Source organism: Ceratotherium simum, chromosome 12 (genome assembly GCF_057802395.1).
Source record: "Ceratotherium simum simum isolate JZ-2026a chromosome 12, ASM5780239v1, whole genome shotgun sequence".
NCBI classification, from domain to species: Eukaryota; Metazoa; Chordata; class Mammalia; order Perissodactyla; family Rhinocerotidae; genus Ceratotherium; species Ceratotherium simum.
The window spans coordinates 21289308-21310173 of record NC_141911.1 but is presented as its reverse complement, the minus strand read 5'-3'; the positions used below and the strand labels follow the sequence as shown (position 1 = coordinate 21310173).

The 20866-nt window shown below is 38.7% G+C and overlaps 1 protein-coding gene across 1 annotated transcript in view; it reads left to right on the top strand.

Annotated features, from left to right (window-relative positions):
• Positions 1–231: 231 nt before the first annotated feature.
• The window catches only part of TLL1 (tolloid like 1), a 196513-nt gene continuing 175878 nt past the window's right edge, over positions 232–20866 (top strand). The window contains exon 1 of the mRNA XM_004433468.3: positions 232–686. Coding sequence (XP_004433525.1) covers positions 518–686 — 169 coding nt within the window. The 5' untranslated portion in view covers positions 232–517. The remainder of the gene's footprint in view (positions 687–20866) is intronic.

The window sequence follows — 20866 nt, the reverse complement described above, 5'->3', positions numbered from 1 at the left end:
TGCAGACCGGATTCATCTTCCCGGAGCGGCGGCGGCGGGCGCAGGCGGCGGCGGCTCGCGCTCCACCGCCGGGTCCTGGTAGCGGCGGGGGCGCGGCGCGGGAGCCGGAGCTCCCGTGGCAGCTGAGCCCGCGGGGCGCCGCTCGCCGAGCCGCGGCCGCGGGAAGTTCGGCCGCCAGAAGGACGACCTGGCAGGCTGCGAGCGCCCGCTCCGCGAGAGCCGAGTTTGCCCGCAGCTGCCCCTCCCCGCCTCCGGGAGCCGAGCTCCTTACCTGCCCTCCGCCCACCCGCCGGCCCCTAGCCAACTTCTCCCTGCAACTGGGGGTAACAGGCAGTTCTTGCCCTCTCTACTGTCCCGACGGCACCCGTATGTCTCCGGACACCTGAACACCCCGGTCCCGCCGAGGAGCCTCCTGGTGGGGAGAGGAGCACCGGTCCCTCTCGCCCCGCACATCAACGCGGACCGCGGACGCCTCACCTCCGGGTCCCATCCCCTCCTTTTCCTCCAGGGGAGGAGGATGGGGTTGGAATCGCTTTCCCCGAGGATGCTCGTGTGGCTGGTGGCCTCGGGGATTGTTTTCTACGGGGAGCTGTGGGTCTGCGCTGGCCTCGATTATGATTACACTTTTAATGGGAACGAAGAGGATAAAGCCGAGACTATAGATTACAAGGACCCGTGTAAAGCCGGTAAGTGCCTCTCCAGGTCGGGACGCGGCGCGCCGGGGACCGCGGCGCTGGATTTCCGATGGGTGGCGGTGGGAGCTCACCTGTTTCCTTCCTTCCCTCGCCGGCCCCTCCGCCGCCCCTCCTTCTCTTCCCCTCCTTTCCTTCTCCTCCCCACCCCCAAGTGGCAGCCGCCGCGGCCCGAGTTGACTGGAGTTCTGTGCTAGTGGGATCGAATGCCAAGCTCCCGTCTCCCAGTTTGGGAAAAAACGTCCTAGAGTTCTGATTCCACCCCCCTCCCCCGGCAAAACGAAACAAGCCATAAACACAGCTGGCTGCCGTAGGTTTTAAATACCAGCACTCAGCGGGCTTTCTGCATCTGGAGGGGACAACACCTCCTCTTTGTTCCACGGCGCGGTTCCCCAGAGCTCGCCTGAGACCCAGTGGGCAGAGTTCCCCAGAAGGTGGGGGGATGGAATTGCTACCTCGGGACACCTTTGCTTCCTCTTTTGCCAGGGATTTCAAGTGTAGGTTCCAGGCCAGAAGGCCATTGTGACGACCTTGGAAGCTCTCACGCTAGACAGAATTCAAACGCATTTGCCCATTTAAAATAAACCCTAAGAAAATTTCCAAGTTGCTACCCCATTCAAACTTGTGTCTTCCTTCCTGCGCACACCCCCGCGAACTGCAGTGGGACTGGCACTGCCTCTTCTCCCCGGGTCCAGGATCTCCCCGGGACCCGCCCCGCCCCTCCGCGCGTCCGGTGCCTCTGCGGGTCTCCCCTCCCGCGCGGGGCGGCGCTTCCCTCCCGCCGCCTCAGGTCGGAGGCGCACGTGCCGCGGCCGGCGACCACGTGAGCGCAGCGCCCCGGGGCCAGCGCCCGCTCCGGCTCCGGCGGGGCTCCTGGTTCGTGCTCTGCTCAAGTGAGGTTGAGGTGACCCGAATGGAGTGTGGACTCACGACTAACTTCGGAAGGAAGGTTACAGGGGTTGTTGGGGCCGCCTTAGTAGAGTTGTTTGTAAGCTGAAGGCACGTTCTGTCCCATCTCAAGAGGTTGGGCTTTGGCGAAGCAACGAGGAAGGGAGTGGGCAGAGTGCCAAAACTGTCTATGGTGGATCTGTGACTGTGATTTCTTCCCTTCCAAAGCTAGGTAAATCTTACTCAACCTCTTCTGGGCCTGAAGGAAGGAGAGATGTATACAAACGAAGGAAGATGCTGGAAATTCCCTTGTAAATTTGTACCTTTTATGACACATTGGTCTGACAAGGAGGGTATGTGTGTTGTGATGGTGTTGCCAGATCTTTCTTGGTGCACTCTTACTGCAGTTCTTTATTCAAAACTCAGAGTAGCTTAGGAGAAACTTGTCAGTCTGGAACTCAGAATTCTGACTTAATTCAATTTTCCTTGCAAGTTTCCTTCTATCACCGTTAACACTCAATGAATCCCACCACAGTTTCTTGGCCTCCTACCCTGATGGTTTAGAGGACAAGACACTGTTCTGCTATGGTGGGTGCCTAGTGTTGGGCAACCAGAATTCAGTAGTATACAACTCCTTAAACATACTTTTATGGAGAAATATGTTTTGAATAATGTTTGTAACTGGGTAAAAATTGTGTGCTTTCTTGTTTTATGTAAGGTGGAAATGAAGTATGTTATTTCTAAAGATTGCCTAGGAAGACATCTACTCTGATGCTCTGTTGTGTGAAAGATTCAACCAGCTGTCAATTTGAGAAAACCAGGGCATGTGTATACACTGGTCTGATTTCAGGAAAATAAAAATAGTTTTCTATACAAATTAAAGGTTTAAAAATATTTAACTTTTAAAAATCATTAACTTAAAATATGAATATAAGAAGCATCAAAAACTAGCTCATACATTTTCAAAAGTCGTGTTGTTTCAGGCTTCTGTTACAAATTGTCCAGAAGAAGGTTCTGTGAACTTGTGTTTTTTTTCTATTTAAGAAACTTTTCAATTTTAAAATTTAAGTAGTTGCACCGTGTGTATTGAAACACACCTCACACATAAATGTTTATTTTCTTCGGCAAATAAACATCTAGGACAAAAAAAAAAGCTCTTTAATAGCATGTACTTTTGTTTTCCCTTAATGCTGGTTTATTTTTGAACATAGCTGCTGAAGTTAAAACAACTAAAACAACTTTGAATGGATCATCACTCTAATCTTATTTCTTCCCTATCCTTGAGTACAAGAGGCATGCCTCTGTGGTGTGTGTGTGTGTGTGTGTGTGTGTGTAGTGAAAGAGAAGTAAGAATAGCCCAAGTTTCTTTGGTTGAGAAGTATGCCCAAAATCTGAGATCACTTTTTAAATTATCAACTCTGCTTTTTTAATTTAGTGAAATGAACGGCTTTAACTTACCATCTTGGCTGAAGAGTGGCAGAATCTTCAGTGCCTCCCTTTTGGCACTGTATAAGACAAATAAAAGTTGTAATAACAGGAAAAAAATTAAATAGTACATTGAAATCCCAAACAAGAGTCAAAAAAAGGTCACTAAAATGAGAAACATGAGGACGGCTATGTGAAAGATAGCCTCGCAAAAGCAAGAGAGGGTGCTCTCCAGACTCGGGAGTACCTGTGATCTGCCCTTTCCAAAGGGCAGAGTGGAGGGCGTGGTCTTGACATAAAGTGGCCTTTGTGAACTCCTCTAAAAGGGATCTTAATGTTCCTCAAACTGCACAGCGGCTTGATGTCATAATGACTAACATTGCTTTATAGTTTCAAAGCACTTTTGAGTACATTACTTCAGCTCAACACAGCAGCCCAATATGGTAGAATGTGTTAATCTTCTCATTACACAGATAGGAGAAAAGATGCTTGATGAGGTTCAACACGTTAGTTAAGATTACCCAGAACTCCATTCCAAGTCTCCTGGCTGCAAAGTCTGGCTGTATTAAACGATTATACTGCAGTCTTAGCTGGCCCTTTGGAGGCCTTCCTTGAAATACAAACAATAGAAATTCATCCAGGTTTACCTGGAGTCTAGTCTATTAGAAATGCAGTTACTTTCACATCTGATATGAGTGAAATGACTAAGAATATAGTTTCATCTTTTCCAACCCCAATTAGAATATAAAGTCCTTGAGGACAGAGGTCATAACTAATTTTTAATGTTCATCACATGGATGGATTACCACTGTTAGATATCTAGTATATTCTCAATATCTATAGATTATTAGTATTGATCTTCATCCGTTATCTAGAAACGTCTCTTCTAACCAAGAGTAGATGTTACCCAAGGAGAAATATTCTTAGTTATAACTTGTTAAACATTGTGCCATGCTTCATGTATTTGTGAAACAATATAATCTGTAATACCTATCAGAACTCTGATTTCAAGTTCATGAAACTATAGGACAAAAAGGAAGCCTTGTGTTAATTTAACTGAACTTTGATTTAGAAAGACATTTTTGGTGTAAGTGAAAGAAGGTAGTGAGCACAGCAGAGCTTCAGGTAGATTTCTATAGCTAAATCCATTAGTTCAGAATATAGGTAATTAATCTCTCTATATAAATAGACACAAAGATACAGATAATTCAAAGGAATGTCTGACTGTCTTTCTTCAGCTGAGCACATGGTCGTCTGAATTTGCAATCAGATTTCTCTTACTCTCTCTAGTTCAGAAGGGTCCTGAGGGACATTGAGAAGCTGATTCTGCAGGAAGTCATTTGAAACAGAGACCGAGGTGTCCTGTTTCATTGTTGTACTGTACCAATAGGTGTTAATCTGGGTATTAATATCTGTCAAGAGCCTGGGCAAATTCAGTGTGCAAGTTAATCTCTCACGATTGTCTAGAGATTACCTGGAAAAGCAGAGACCTGATAAACCAACTCTGTATGTATTCACACATATGCTCCCCCTCTCCCTCCCCCCTCCTTCCTCCCCTCCTTCTTCTCTCCCTTCCTCCTTCCCTCCCTCTCTTCCTCCCTCCCTTTCTGCCTTCTTTTCTCTTCTTGTGTTTAAGGGGATATCAGAAAAGCTCAGGCAATTGAAAATATAATATTTAATAAGGGAAGTTGAAGAAATTAGTATTTTAAATGACAGGTAGAGGCTAAGATTGATGAGGTAAAATGTTTGGCCAGAAGAGATTCCTTATCCTCTTAGACAAGTGTGAACACCCTGAAAACAAGACTTTCTACCTTGAATCTTCTGAGTAAATGACTCCTTTTCTTGGAAAAAATCCAAGCATGTTAGAGGTTAGTGACTTGCAAGATTAAATTTGCCTTTTGAGTAGCATATGCAAACCTGTTTATCTGGAAATAGGCTTTTGGCATCCTAAAGGATTCTTCCTTCTGCTTTTCTTTATAATCAGTGTCCTAGTATATTAATTCCTGGGATAATTTTCTTAAGTTTATAATTTCTCGGTAAGACCTTATCATTCTTTTGGTCCTCAATGTTGAATTTTCTAGCTTCACTGGCAGCCTCCTAGGTATGGCATTTTAGAATTTGATGTTCAAACCCATGTCTACTTTATTCCACCATAATATTAAATATCCAAACATATATTTCTTGGTCAGCACCTCTCAAGTTTGCCAAACCCTCATGTTAAAAATGCATTTCATAGAGCTGCTTCTCTTAACCAATCTATTCTGTTTTAGTTTTCATTCCTCAGATCTTTTTTTCCTCCTCCTGTCTCTGATGCCAACTTGGAAGTGGCCAAAATACAATTTTTGCAAAAGGGATGGATAAGGCATTATATTCTGTATACTTGAATTCTGTTCTTCATTTGCCAGCAGTAATTCTTTAGCCCTTGTCGTGGGGGCCCACATCCATTTTTGGCCCACAAATGGCAGTTACTGTTATTAGGTGTGAATAAGATGGATTATTTTTTCTTAAATATATTCCCTGAGACTAAGCCAGCTCTAAAACTTTTTTGGGGGCCGGCCCGGTGCTGTAGCGGTTAAGTGCGCGCTCTGCTGCTGGCGGCTGGGGTTCGGATCCCGGGCGCACACCGCTTGTCAGGCCATGCTGTGGCGGCATCCCATATCTAGTAGAGGAAGATGGGCACGGATGTTAGCTCAGGGCCAGTCTTCCTCAGGAAAAAGAGGAGGACTGGCATGGATGTTAGCTCAGGGCTGATTTGCCTCACACACACAAAAATAAAACTTTTTTGTTTGTTTGTTTACACATACAAGAGATCCTGAGATCTCCTAAGATCTTCCCATTTTTTGTCTCTGAAGAAGGTAGTGTCATTTGCAAGTTCAAAATCTAACTGAGGTACTTTGTGTAATAATTCATGGAATACTTATGGTTTCCATTCAAGTGGGTGCTCTTTGAGCCCTACCTTAGTCCATGGTGAAACAGTTAAAAGTGGATAAGAGCCTAGCGAAGGCTTTTTGAAAAAGTTAGTATATAATTCCACAGCCTTTCCTCTTGCCCTCATGATGGCTCACTTTTCCATGAAAGTCTAGTATATGCCATGCATAGTTTCTTTTACTGAAACCATGTTGTCTTCCCCCATTGTATATGCATGAATCTTATTTTTGTATATTTTAGCAACTTCCTCTAATTTACAATTTAGACTCAACTTGCCTATAGTTGCCACCATATTCTTTGAAAACCTTAAGAATATTAGTCACATTAATAATTCCTAGGCCTCTCAAGCGCTGAGTTTACTGGAAAGAGGTAAGCCCTTAAATTTTTCTAGAACTCAGTAGATGGTATCAAGTGCTAGCGATTTACCATCACTGATTTTTTTCTTTTTAGAATATTATCTGTTGTTTCTAATAGTACCTTAGACCCATCTGCTTAAAATATTTAAAACTGGGACCCTCTTTAAGCTTTTCTAAGAATGCTTAGAAAAGATAGAGGCAAATAATCCATTTAAAATGAGGCCTCGCACATCCTGCTGAGACCATCTGGTGTCTGGGGAGGTGGGGGCAGGGGACTGTGCTGTGCCCCTGAACTGAAGGAGAGCCCCCTACAGCATCTGGGGCCCACAGCGAGGCCTGGGCTAGGCCAAGGCTCAGGTGCCTGGCAAGATTCCTTGGGATGTAGGATTTCCTCTACTGGGGGAATTTTGAGGCCTCTTACAAGTTCCTTCATTTTCTAAGATCTGGAGTTAATTGTGGATTTATCCTTCCTAAATTAAGGAGGGGAGAGCCTCTCCTCAACCCTGGATACAGTAGAATGATGTAGCAATATGGCTTTAGTGGTTTATTTCCTTTAGTTATCTATTGAATAACGATACCCGGGGAGGAATATTTCAAAAAAAATTTTTTATAGTCTCAAAGCTGTGGAATTAATTAAATAGAATGCGTTCTTTCCCAGAAAGCAGGAGAAAGGAATCCCTTGCTTGTTTATTTAGTTCTTGCCATTGTCAGTGCAGAAAATGGGATATTGACTATTAGGTTTGGGGACATTGTGGGCTGGCTAATGGAATGCTTGTTTTGTCAGCTCCTTACAAAATGTGTGCTAATCCTGTCAAGCTGTTTTAAAGAGCTCAACTATATATTTGTATTAAGAAGTATTGTAAATTAGGTGTTAATGAAATCCAGAAAGGGAACTGAGGAGGTGTTTGTCTTACTCACCTCTTCTCCTGCAATTTACATTTGTAGTTGAAGCTAATACATTTGCTACCGACCATATTAAAAAAAAAACACAACCTCCTTGAATGGTAATAGTTCTAAAAAGTTGAAATGATACATTACATAGGTCAGAAGTGCTTCCAAAATACGTTATTTTTCCCAAAGAAAATCAATTTTATGTATTAGTATGCTACTCAAAGCATTCACTTCAGTGTTTAAAAAATACATTTCAATGGTTTTTAACACATTGCACCATTTTATAAATTGTGGGAGCCATTACGGAGATGGAGACACAACCATATATTTTTATCAGCATTTCATATCTCCTGTGTTGTTGAACTTCCTATCGATGACATTTAGTTTGTGTGATGGGGGAGGCAGAGGTGGTGAGGTAAGAGAGTGGAATAGTTTCTTCATTCCTTACATGTCTCATCTTTGTTAAACTGTCAGCACGTGGACTGTGTACCACAGGGGCACCTGGACTGGCCCCTGGCCTGGTTGCTGATACTGACATCTTTTGAGCTCTCTTCTTTGGCCCTGAATGGATTTGAAGTGTTTATTAGGATAATCGCAGTTCTTGTATAGCATTGGGAAACACCTTGGCATCAGTTCAGTGGATTGACTATCCTGAAAGAATGGAACTGATCCTCCTGCCCTCTGCCCTGATCTTTTTGATCACAAATGCCTAGCAGTTGAGGGCTGATGGTATTTTGTACTCGGGTTATTGTGTTATTAAGTATACCTCATTGCATGAAAGTTAAACCTTTAAAATACCCCAGGGAAGAACATCATGCATAACTAGAAAACAGCCAAATGGAGAACTTTCAAGAGACAAAATTCTTGGACTCCACATACCTCACATATCTAGGAAGTGCCTTCATGACTCATGTCAAGATAGCATAGTTCATATTTTTACAGTCAGCATTTTAAATGGCCTCCTGTCTTCACCATATCCCCATCAATTAACGTTATTGTTTCTTCTCTTGGACACATGAGGAATCTGAGACTCACAAAGGTTCAGTGGCTGGGCTGTCATCGCAGTTGGTCAGTGGTGAGAACTTGAACTCAGGTTCTGTATTGCAGAGGTCTGTCTTTTTCTGAGTCCCCTACACTGGTTCTCCAGCCAATACAAATGTATTAAGACTGGCAGTTGAACTGACGGTATTTGTGCAATGGACATCCATTCATTGTTATTTTCTTTAGTGAGCATACATCTTGCCTTCAACATTCTCGCATTTTATAATCCGTATACTATACTGTCAGAGGAAGGCCCACACTTTCAATTGCATGGAATATAGGGCAGACCCTACTCTCTTTCAAGAGAGTATTTTCTAAGAGTGGAAAATTACAAATGAAATGCCCCAATTAGGTATGAGACAAATGAAAATGCTAAATCGTGTAGGGAGACACTGCTGTGTGTTGCTCCAAGTGTGTAAATTGTGACAGCAGGCTTTCCATGTTAAGTAAGGCTGGAGTTGAATTGGATTTCAGTAGAATTCAGTCATTGGTGTCCCGTTCTTGGCACAGGCTCTGACATATTGTGTGGTACTTGTTAAATTGTTTCACACTTTATTTGCTCTCTGAGTATTCATTGAATTCATGATTATGAGCCCATAAAGAGTGTGAAGACCATTCTTTCAAATGCAGGCGATTCAGGAAAGTGGTTTACAGTGTACATTATGTATGTAAATGATGTGTGAATGCCTTGGAGAAAACAAATATGCGGTGAGACAGTACTTAAATAACTTTAGTTTTTTCAACCCCAACTTGTCTAAAAGCCCTAAGGTCAAAAGCTTGAAAGCTTTTAGAGATCATAGGGTTAACTAAACTTCTTGAAACTCCCGTCTGGGTTCCTAAAAGTAGTCTGGCACATTCAAAATATATACTATATGTAATATTTATTATATTACAATTTGTTTGAAGAAAACGTATTTTTTAGCAAATTATATTTTCTAGGAGGAAGAGTTCCTGCTTGTACCTGTTCTCTAACAAATGGGTGAAAACAAAATCTGGTGAAACAAGCTTCCCTTTTCTGCCTCCTTCTTTTCTAAACTTAAGAGCAAGGGGACATTTTTCTTTTATATGTATTTTTTAGTCCCAGGAGAAGAAATAGTATTATCCAGACCTGGGTGGAGTGTAGACTGCAGGCAATCATCAGGGGAAGAATAATTGAGATTTTCCATCTGGAATGAGTAACAGAAGTTAATGACCTAAATCATCATCATCAGGGGCCTTGTCTTGCCTTCTGGTTCCATGGGGAAAGAGATTTGTGAGCAGTTTGCTGGGTGAACTAGTGACTAGTGACCAAGAGTTAAAATACAGAAAGAAGATACTGATTACAGCGTACACCTCCAGTGTGTCCCAGGATTAAAATGTGTATAATAAAAACGGATGTCCAGTGTATGCAGTGGAACTCAGTGATGGAATATGACTTCATATACAAAACTGTACACTTCATAAATAAGTATCCTCTAATACATCTTATTTCTATATTGAATGGCACCTGTAGCTTAGTGTTTTAAGATAACATGCCTTATGTCACCTGGTGATGAAATCAGAATTTGAATCCAGAACTCTGGATTCCATGTGTTGCCATGATATTTCTTTCTTCTTCTTCTTCTTTTCTTGATTTCTTTTTTTGTATGGGTACATTTTTGCAGATTGCAGTTGGCTTCAAAAATTATTTTTTAAGGTTTCAGGGAGGCAGAATAGTGCATCTATTAAAAACTTGGTCTTTGGAGTTTGATGGATATAGGTTCTAATACTGGACCCCCCATACAGTAACTGTGTGGCTTTTGGCAAGTTATTTAACCCCTTTATGCTTCAGTTTTTTGATCTATAAAATGGAGATGATGTTATGATCCTCATGGTGTTATTACAAGAATTAAATCAATGTAAAGTAAAAATCCCTTTGTCTGGAACATTGTAAACACTGTATAATTTTTATTCATATCAGCATAAATATATGAGATAGAGGATTTTTTTTTCTTATAGCTACTTATTTGTGGGAAGTTAATCTTTATAAAAACATTTGTGGGATGAATGTCTTTTTTCTTGCCATATATAAAAATGCATTCACGTTTCAAGTTCTCTAAACATTGCAATTGAGAGGTTAAATTCCCAAATAGACCTTTTTTTTGGGAAAGATATCAGAGGTAACCAATATAAATATTTTCTATGTGTTGTTTTCTTGGCTATTTGCTCAAATGCCTAATAAACTCAAAACGTATTGACAATTTTCAATTCACATTGACTAATGTGTGAATAGAATCTTGGCTATATAGTCTTTCAGTAATTTCTGGTTCATATTTTATTTGCCATCTGGATTAACTTGAAGAGCTTACATACTCACAATCCTATGTTTACACAGAGCTAAGTTTAAGCACATGGCTCTAAGCTATAAGTATTCATAAATTTATCAAACCTTTATTGAACACGTACTGTGAATGAAACATGGATTTATCCTTGGGGTTACAGAAGTATCAAATATGATATAATGCTTGACCTGGTGTAGTCTTAACTTTACCATTTGTAGGTAGGTGATAGTTTATGTATACATAGTTGTTTATATACTAATCACATAATTGTATGCTAAAGTTATTTCAATTTAGCATTTGAAAATGGATACTGTTATAAATTATGATAATCGGAAAACATATTCTTATAAATTTTTCCTGGAATTTTCTTTACTCATGATATATGAAGAATAAAGCTTTGTGGAGAGCATAATAACTTTTAAATGAGTACTTTGCAGACTTTGTTATTTGGCAGTGGACTGGGATGGGATGTAACCAATAATTACTTATGCAATTATTTGCAAGTAGTCTGTGTTTAACAATCATGATGTCCATTTATTTTTTTCTCAAATAGCTTGATTTAAAAATTTCAACTTCTTTTTGTCGTATTTTCCCACATTATCTACTAGAGTACATTTCTGTCCTCCACACTATATCCTTTTCCTTAAATACATTTAAAGGTACATGGTTGACTTTTTCTTTGGTTACAGGTTGGGAGAAGCAAAAACAAATGATAAAATAAATGAAATGAATGTCTAGCCTCTTGTACTATTCTACTGTGGTTTTGGAAAGCAAATATAAGTTTTGCTTTCCTTAAATAATTCTATGTGGTTAGCGATATGACAGTTGGAAAACAAACTGGATTGGTAGTCAAGAAATGTAAATTCCATTACTGGCTCTGCTGCTGTATTTATGTGTAACCTTGGGGACATCCCTTGATTGTCCTGCGCCTCAGTCTCTGAGGCTTGGAAATGTCTAAGGCTGTTCAAGCCCTAGAGCTTTCTGAATCTTGGTGTCTCTCACATTGGAAGCAAGAGCTCCTCTGAAGTAGTACCAGGAAGTCTCAGGGCCAATGGCCTACACTGTCCATTGAGGGGAAAGGGAAGGTGTTTACACCTCTCCTCTGGTCACTCTTGCTAAGGCGTCAGGTTTCTCATGGTTCCACTCAAACCATGGCGGCCACGAGAATACAGCTGCAATAGGCCATGCAGTTCCCTGACTTCACTTTGCCAAAATTAGCCTTGAAAACAATTTATGCATAATTTCCCATCCCTCTTTTTTCACCTCAGTCCGTCAGTAAAAAAATCTGCCAAAACAGTGATAAGGTATGTGGACATCACCTGTGTTCTTATCAGAGCATGTTAGTCTCACATTGCTATCAGAATTGAATGCTGCTCAGTTGGTTTTGCTTCACAGGAGAGATGATTTTCGTGTTGGATGAGCAAAACATGGCCAGTGGATGGGGAGAGTCCAGTTCTTTCAATATTGAGGCCAATATTCATAATAGAGAGAATAAGAGCTATAGGCAAGGAAACTGCAGGCAAGTTTTTCTGGCTTAAAGCATTTTACTAAATACATGACACATTAAAAGATACATTCTTATATCAATTAATCACCTACAGCTATCCTTGAAAACATTCTTCCACTTGCCACAAGTGTATATTGTTAATTATCGCCATAAAACTCAACTTCATAAATCTTCAATTTATCTGAATTGTTTAATAAAGAAATACTCTTTTCATCATAGTTAACTTATTTTATGTATAAAATAGTTTTTTTTTAATGAAGAGTCTCGAATTCTTGAGCAAATCATCACCAAAAAAGTTTTCATTCTTGAGACTTTATAATAGTAAAGAGCGAACTCCAATAGAAATTAATAGCATGAATCTAAGTAGTGTAGTTGAATTTAAAGAGCACTGGATCTTGTGTCAGGAGACCTAGGTACAAGTCTTGGCATGTCTGTGTTTAATTATATTATCTTGGGCTACTTATTCAACATTTCTAAACTTAAATTCTCTCCTTTGTAACATGGGGATGGTGGTACTTAGTCTATAAAACGTGTAAGGATTAAATGCACAAAGTCTTGGTAAACTGTCATGCAATGTACAGATGTAAATTAATACAACCAATATTTTGCACCTGATATATTTCAGGAATATGCTTGGAAGATACAAATAAGATGTGTTCCCATCCTGTAAGGATTTCAATATCCAGCAGAAAAAATGCAACAGATGTTTCAGTTATCGATACAAAAGGGTAATAAACAAAATACTGTGGTAGCGCAGAGGAACGAATGCATTAATTATGTTTGGGATAGAGGGCTTCTCACAGAAGGTGGCATTTGAGCTGGATTTTGAAGTCTTATAATTTGTTTCCTGGAGAAAATGTAGTGCAAAACATTAGAGTCAAATAACTAAGATAAAAGCAGAAGCCGTGAAGATTCATGGAGTTTTATGAAAGTATAGGAAGTGATAAATAGTCTAATATGGGCAGAGCAGAGGGTATGTAAGGGTTTGTGCTTTGGCAAGAAATGGTTGTGGAAGGTGCAATGTAAAGGATCTCTAATGCCCAGCTAAGGGGGGTGAACTTGATCCTTTTGGCAGTGGGAAGGGGACTTACTGAAAACTTAAAGTAGATCATTGGCTTGATTACAGCTATATTTTATAAAGGTAAGTGAGGGTGTAAAGGATGGTCTAATGTAGTTGGTGTAGGAGGTAAAGAGCAAGTGGGAGCGGGGAGACTTGTTAGAGTTATAGTAGAGTTAAGTGTTGATGAGTGCTTGCATTTGGAGTATGTCATTAGTTATGGAGAATAGGAATTGGATTTAAGAGACCAGTCACCAACTGGATGGCCTTGGGGTGATGGTAGAGAGATAGTAGAAGAAAAGGAGGAGTCAAAGATGTTGTCTCCATGGCCGCATATTTGAGTGACTGGAGAGACAGTGATACAGATAAGCAAGGTAAGAAACATCAAATAAAAAAACAAGTTTGTGTTTTATAAGGAAAATAAAGGTGGTTTTCAGATCCCTTTGAGATGCACATAATTCTTGATGTTTCTTATCGTGGATCCCCTCATGTCGTTGTTCTTCTGGAGTATATTGGTTATATTTGTGTTCTATATTAACTTTGAAACAACTTTTCCAATACCACTGTTTAGATTTAGATTAGAATTGCATTGATTCTATGGGCTAATTTAGAAAGAATTATTTTTGTGGTATTGAGTCTTTTAATCCATGAATGTGTGCTATATCTGCATTTGTTTAGGCCTTCTTTAATACTGTTTAATAAATTTTTAACATTTTTACCTGTAAAAGTTTTTTCTGCATGTTTTGATAGATTTATTCATGTATATATTTTCGGTTTTTTCATGACATAAATGTACCTTCTTATAAAATTTCTTTTTTAAGCCATTTGTTGCTGTTATAGAAATGTATTTGATTTTTGAAATATTTGCTTTCTATTCAGTATCCTTAACAGTTTCTCATTAATTTTAATAACTTATCTGCATATTCTTCACCTAGGCAATCACATTATCTGCAATAAACATGTAGTTTGTTTCTTCATTTACGATCCATCCCTATGCTTTTAATTTAATTTAATTTTTATTGCCTTACTGTGCTGATAGTCTTCCAGTGTTGCATAGAAGTGATGACTGAGCACTAGCTTACTCTGTTCCTGATTTTAAAGAATGCTTTCAACTGTTTATCAATTATGCTATTTGGTGTCCTTTTTTTTTTTTAAAAAAAGATACCTTTTACCTGATTAAGGAATTCTGCATTTACTGAGATGATATAATTATCCTTATTTCACCTTTGAATATGGTGAATTAGAATAATTGACTTACTAGTATTCACTCACTTTGCATTCCTAGGATGAACCCTATTTGAGCATAAACTATTATTCTTTGTACATCCTTGGATTCAGTTAATTGATATTTAGTTTGAAATTTTTGTTTCTATGTTCATTTGTTAGATTGGCATGAAACCCTTCGTTTGCTGTTCTTGTTGGGTTTTGGTGTTAAGGTTGTATTAGCCTTATAGATACTCTGGAATAATTTGTAGAAGATTGGAGTTCCTTTAATGAATTTGAAAGGATTTTTCTTTGCTTCTATTGGGTGTCTGGGAGTACTAACAGTTCAGAACAAGTTGAAACTAAATTCTCTGCTTGAGTTATTGGGCTACCATGATAATATCAATTTAGAATGTAAAACTACTTTGGGGATGATTTTTGCTTATGAGATTTCAGAGGATATTTGCTTTTTTCTCCCTGCTTAGTTTTAAGCTTCCAGAAAATCAGTTTTTGTGCAGTTACCTAGGGTGGTATGAATTTAATTTTCATTCTTCCTTATACTTAGGAGATCCAGATTTGGGAGTTCCAGATTTTTGGGGGGTTATCTTGTTAGACTTTCTAGCTAGACTTTATGGCATTAGTCTTCTGCTTATCTCTCGAGATCCTCTCTTTTCACTCAGCCATGAAAATGTTTTTACTCATCCTATCATACATTCAGGGAGATTTTTAAAAATATTTTATCTAGCATTTTTAGTTATGCAGGAAGCTCAGGCCAATACTTAGTCTGCCATGTTGGCAGAAATAACAGTCTTTAAAAATGACTTTAAATGTTAAAAAGACCTTTAAAATGTTAAACATTATCAGAGCATTTCCTTATAGAACTTAAAAATTATGGTGATTATGGGGCCGGCCCAGTGGCGTAGCCGTTAAGTGCATGCTCTCTGCTTCGGAGCCCCGGGGTTCGCAGGTTTAGATCCCGGGCGCACACCAACGCACCGCTTGTCAAGCCATGCTGTGGCGGCATCCCATATAAAGTAGAGGAAGGTGGGCATGGATGTGCCAATCTTCCCTAGCAAAAAGAGGAGGACTGGCAGCGGATGTTAGCGCAGGGCTAATCTTCCTCACACACAAAAAATTATGGTGATTAAATGGCTTTATTTGAAACTCATTTACCATTATATATTGAATATAACCCTAAGGTCTTCTATGAGAATATACCCTATGTCTAATTTGGTTAACATGGGAATTCCATAATGGTCAAACCACCGTTTGTATTAGCTGACTTTTCAGGATATCCGTTCAGTCCTAGGTATGCAAAAGAACTCCAGAAATTTCATGAATTATTTGTGAGGACTTCATTGTAAGCATAGACATTTTTATGCCCTTCACTTGAAAGGATTCAATTTAAATTTCAGGGGAAGAACATCCATATGTAACTCAAAGTAGCCGTTGTGATTTGCAAGGAGACACTGCTTGAATGGAGCAGTACACCAGTTACCTGCACTGACTTGCTGCCTTCAGGAAGATCTGATTACTCTGTAACCTTGAAGAAAGAGCTAGGATTATGCTTTTCTTAAACTTACTGGTGAGGTAGATGAGGGATGTATTTCTGCATCTTTTGCTATTTAATGTACTCTGTTTTATTGATTTTGAAAAAATAGAGAAGCAACTCACTATCCTTCAATCTCTTCAATTTTTTTAAAACCATTAATAAGGTTTTTCTTTTTATTTAAAATAAACAGAATTTCTGTAACTTCTCACCTGATTATTCAAACTTTTAATAATACAAGTTTAACCTCAATGAACATTTATGCTTATTCAAAATTTCTTATATTACCTTTCAGTGACAGAGCCTCAAAGGAAATCTTATTCTTTAATTTGTAGAAATTAATATACTTTTAGATATTATAACCCCAAACTCCTCACATTAGAGGTGCTATAATGCTATTCTGAAGTCCTAACCAATCCCACTTATCATGCTTAACCTATCTTGGAGCAGATTACGCAGATAGATGGAGTTGGTGGCAGTGATTTTCGAGTATGAATGGAGGTGAATTTAGAAAGGTCACTCACGGCCCCCCAACATGTCATTCACTAATTCATTATGGTTTCCTGAAAATATGCCGTTAATGATTTCTTTGAATTAAGCATTGCTCTCTCTATGCCACTTTTCTTTTAAAACACAAATACTCTTTGCTAGGTGAATATTAAGTTATTAACTTGAAAATCATTAACGTGAAAGATCAGACCCATTTCAGAAATGTTCTGGGAACACAGAAAACTAGGAGGTGGAGAAAGCAGCTCTGAGGATAACCTCAGCCTACTTCACAGCTTTGCTTTTGGACAGCTCATAGTCTGGGTACTCCAATGCCTCCCTTGCCCTTGAAACTTTTGCATTCCTTATACTGGTGCCTCTGCATTATGCTCAGTCATTCTTAGCCTTGTTCTGGGGTGTGGTCATAGAGATGTTTCTTCTCTGAGGATATTCTGACCATACTTTAGGAGATGTCATCTTCATGATGGTAGCTGTTTCCCTCAACTCCACTCCTTCTTGTAACTCTAATTTGTGCTTGTCATTTTGAGTCGTTAGTGAGCATGTAAGCTAATACTGAGCTTTTGAGTGAGACTATCACTTGATAACTTTATAAACTTACATAGAATGATACTACTTTTTAAACTGCTTCTTTAGTTAGGTTTTCTATATGGGTGTTCACTACTTAAAGAAAATTTGATCCAAATTGAATGATCATATTTCTTCATATGGGACTGAATAAGACCCTAATAAATTCAAGCTGTGTGAACTTCTGCTTTTGGCCAGGATGGAGTAACAAGGACCAGATTTATCATGTGCCTGAAGCAACAAAAAAACCGGACAAAATTTATGCAACAGTAGTTCCCAAGACATTGAGCATCAGGCAGCAACGGACAGTGGTCTTTGGGAGACAGAAAACAAATGAGGTGAGCCTTACGATTGCCCCCGCTTACCATCTATAGATCAGAGTTGGAAAATCCAGGCAGAGCCCAGAAGTTTCCCTGTGTTCAGGAGATGGAGCTGGGAATCCAGAAAGTCCAAGGCAGCTGGAGTTTACAGGGCAAGGTTCCAGAGAGGAGAGAGCTGCACAGAGAAAGAATTCTGGAGCCCTGCAGAGAATTCCCCTATATTATTCAGCAGAGTGTTCAACCCGAATGTTCAGCTGACTACTGATTAGTGCATGCATGTAAGAAGACTACCCAAGGCTCAGGAAATAACTACCCGAAGGGTAAGAGGAAGAAATCCTTGGAGCTCACACAGAGAAGGTAATAGTGTTCCATTTTCATCCAGCAGAGTGGAAAAACTTCATAATTAACTGGGCATCAGAATACTGAGAAGAGTTTTTCCACAGTATTAGGAAAAACTTAGCTCTAGACTAAACTCTGCTCTGGTCCTACCTAACCAAGCTTGAAAAAAAAGACCAGAAAGGATCCAAGTAACTTAACTGCTTCCCAGAACAAAACTTGAGAATATTTATAGGAATATAAACATATCCAGCAACCAAGAAGTTAAAATTCAATCCGTATTGCATCTGGCATCCAATCGGTATTACAGTATTGTTCTAAGAGGGAAAACTGGAAACAATGGGAATGTCTATCATTTGGAAAATGGTTGATTAAGATGTTCTATCCTTAGTAGAGGGTATAATGAAGATAGTGAAAAGAATTAGTTAAGCATATATCTGTTGATCTAGAGAGAGATTCATGGTATAATAAATAAAAAAAAAATCAAGTTAAAAAAACCCCACAAACCAACAAAAAGTATATATTTGTTTATATATTGTTTACATATGAAAGATAGAGGAAGAAATAGAAAAAGATATGGAAGGATACATACCAGGCTGTTAGTATTTGTTACCTGAGGAAATGGAATTGGAGTAGAGTGTGGAGACTGTGTAACTTTTTCTTTCATATAATTGAATTGTTTTACTTGTAAAATAAGCATCAACTACTTTGTAATTTTTCAAGCCTTAAAATATTTCAGAGAAAAAATAATGACAAAGACTATGTGGGGAGACTAAAGAGTTTTATAATATAAAATAACAGCATAGAAATATTAATTTCTGTATTAGCATATATATATGCTAAATCAAATGCATGAAACTGTATGCTTTGATTACCACTGTAAAAATGAGATATGCATGTGGATAAAGCCTAGTAAGAACTTCAGAGTTTTTTTTAAAAGAGTGCTAGATATGTGTATACTTCCCCCCGCCCCCTTTTTTTTTGTCTGAATGTTTGTGGGCAATAATAATGATAGTCTTATTATGTAAAGTATGTAAAATATAGATGGATGTGGACAAAGTGTAGATCATAAAATGTAAAAATGAAAGATATTAGAACGGTAGGCTTATGAATTATGTTTTTTCAATTTGCCCAAACTTTATGTAATGTTGTATTGTCTTTATAATAAAAAGTAGCTCAAAACTCAACTGGGCTTGCAAAGCACCACGAAAATATGATTCACCATGAGGATGAATATCAAATAAAAGTATCTCAGAAATGGTACAAATGAGAACTAGTAGATAAAGACATTAAAATAATTATTATAATGATATTTCATATGTTCAAGAAGCTAGAGGATTTAACATGTTATGTGGAGAAAAGAAGGATATAAAAAAGACCCAAATCAAATTTCTGGAAATGAAATATCTGAAGTCTGAGATTAAGAATATGCTGGATGGTATTACCAACTCATTATACATTGCAAAAGAAAAGGTTAGTAAACTTGAACACAATACAAGAAACTATGCAAAATGGAACACAAAGAGAAAAAAGACTTTAAAGCATGAACAGAGCATCTCTGAGCTGTGGGACAACATTGAGTGGCTTAACATGCAAGTAACTGGAGTTCCTGAAGGAGAAGAGGTAAATGGGGGTGGGGGGGGTGGTGGTGGTGGAACAAAGCCTAGACAACGATTTGAAGAAATAATCGCTGAAAATTTCTAAATCTGATGAGAACAATAAATCTGTAGATGCAATCATCTCAACAAACCCCAAGTACAAGAAACATGAAGAAAATGGCACTATGTCACATCATAATCATATTTCTTAAATCCAGTGATTAAGAGAAAATATTAAAGAAGACAGAGAAAAGAAAACATTACTGAGGAACATACAAAGGAATTACATATGGAGGAGCAAAGGTAAGAATGACAGCAGATTTCTCATTGTAAGCAATGCAAATTAGTAGACAGTTGAGCAATATCTTCAAAGTACTGAAACAAAAACATTGTCAACTGAGAGTTGTTTACCCAGAGAAAATATCTTTCAAAAATGAAGATGAAATACCTTTTCAGACATACAAAAGCTGAAAGAATTCATACTATCCAACTTATCCTACAAGAAATGTTGAAAGAAATCTTTCAAGTAGATGGCAAATGACAGATGAAGATCTGAATCTACTCAAAGGAATAAAGAGCATGGGAAATGGTAACTACCTTAGTAAGCAAAGACTTTCTTTCCATTGTTTAAATATTTTTCATTGTTTAAGACTTTCCTTGTGCCCTATGTCTCATTTCACAGAGGATTTGGTGTGCTAATTTCTCCTTATTTATTGTGACTTTCCATACTCCCAATCAGTTCTTATCTCCTGGGCCATATTTACCTTGTTATCTTCCCTTGGCTATTGTCTTCCCATTTACTGGCATACTCTGCTTACACTCCCTTCCCCCTGGACTTAAACACATACATACCTACTTTTACAGAGATGAGATTAGGCTAAAATTAACATCAAATACAACTTGGAAGGGGGCATAGAATAATTAAGAGTGATAAATATTAGAAATGGTTAGGATGAGGGATTGAAATGAAGAGAGAGTATCTGAGTGTGTTAAAATCCATGTATGATTCCTAGTCAGTTTTCTAAAAGCATCATCAGTTGCTTTTCTGACTCATTCCCCAGTCACCCACCAATGTGAGACCCCACAAATGTCCAGTGAGGCAGATACCCTAATTATGTTCTAGGAATGACTCTGCTTGTCTTTTTAGAGTAATAATGCCACTGTGCATTTCTAGGATGGGAGAGATTTCTAAACATTGTAGTTCAGGAGTCAGCAAACTGCTGACTTGGTTTTGTGAATAAAAGTTTTATGAAAAAAGTTTTATTGAAACACAGCCATGCCCATTTTTTTTACACTTTGTCTATGGCTGCTTTCATGGTCCAACAGCAGAATTGAGGAGATGCAACCACTAGAGTTAGTGTGGACCTCTTGCAAAACTAAGTTGTTTACTTTCTGTCCCTTTAAGAAAATGTTTGCTGACCCCTACAGTTAATTAAAATTAATAGTAGCCAATACAGCACTTACTATGTGCCAAGTTGTTTTAATATATTAAGTAAAAATATTAATTCTAATACTCATAAAAACCATATGAAGTAGATACTGTTAAAATACCTATTTAACAGAGGAAACAAAGGCACAGAGTATTTAAGTAATTTGTCCTAAGTCACAAAGCTAATAAGTAGTAGGGCCAGGATTCAAACAAAGATGGCCTTACTCCAGATTCTGGGCTTTTAATAGCTGTCTCATACTGCTGCTCCAATTGAA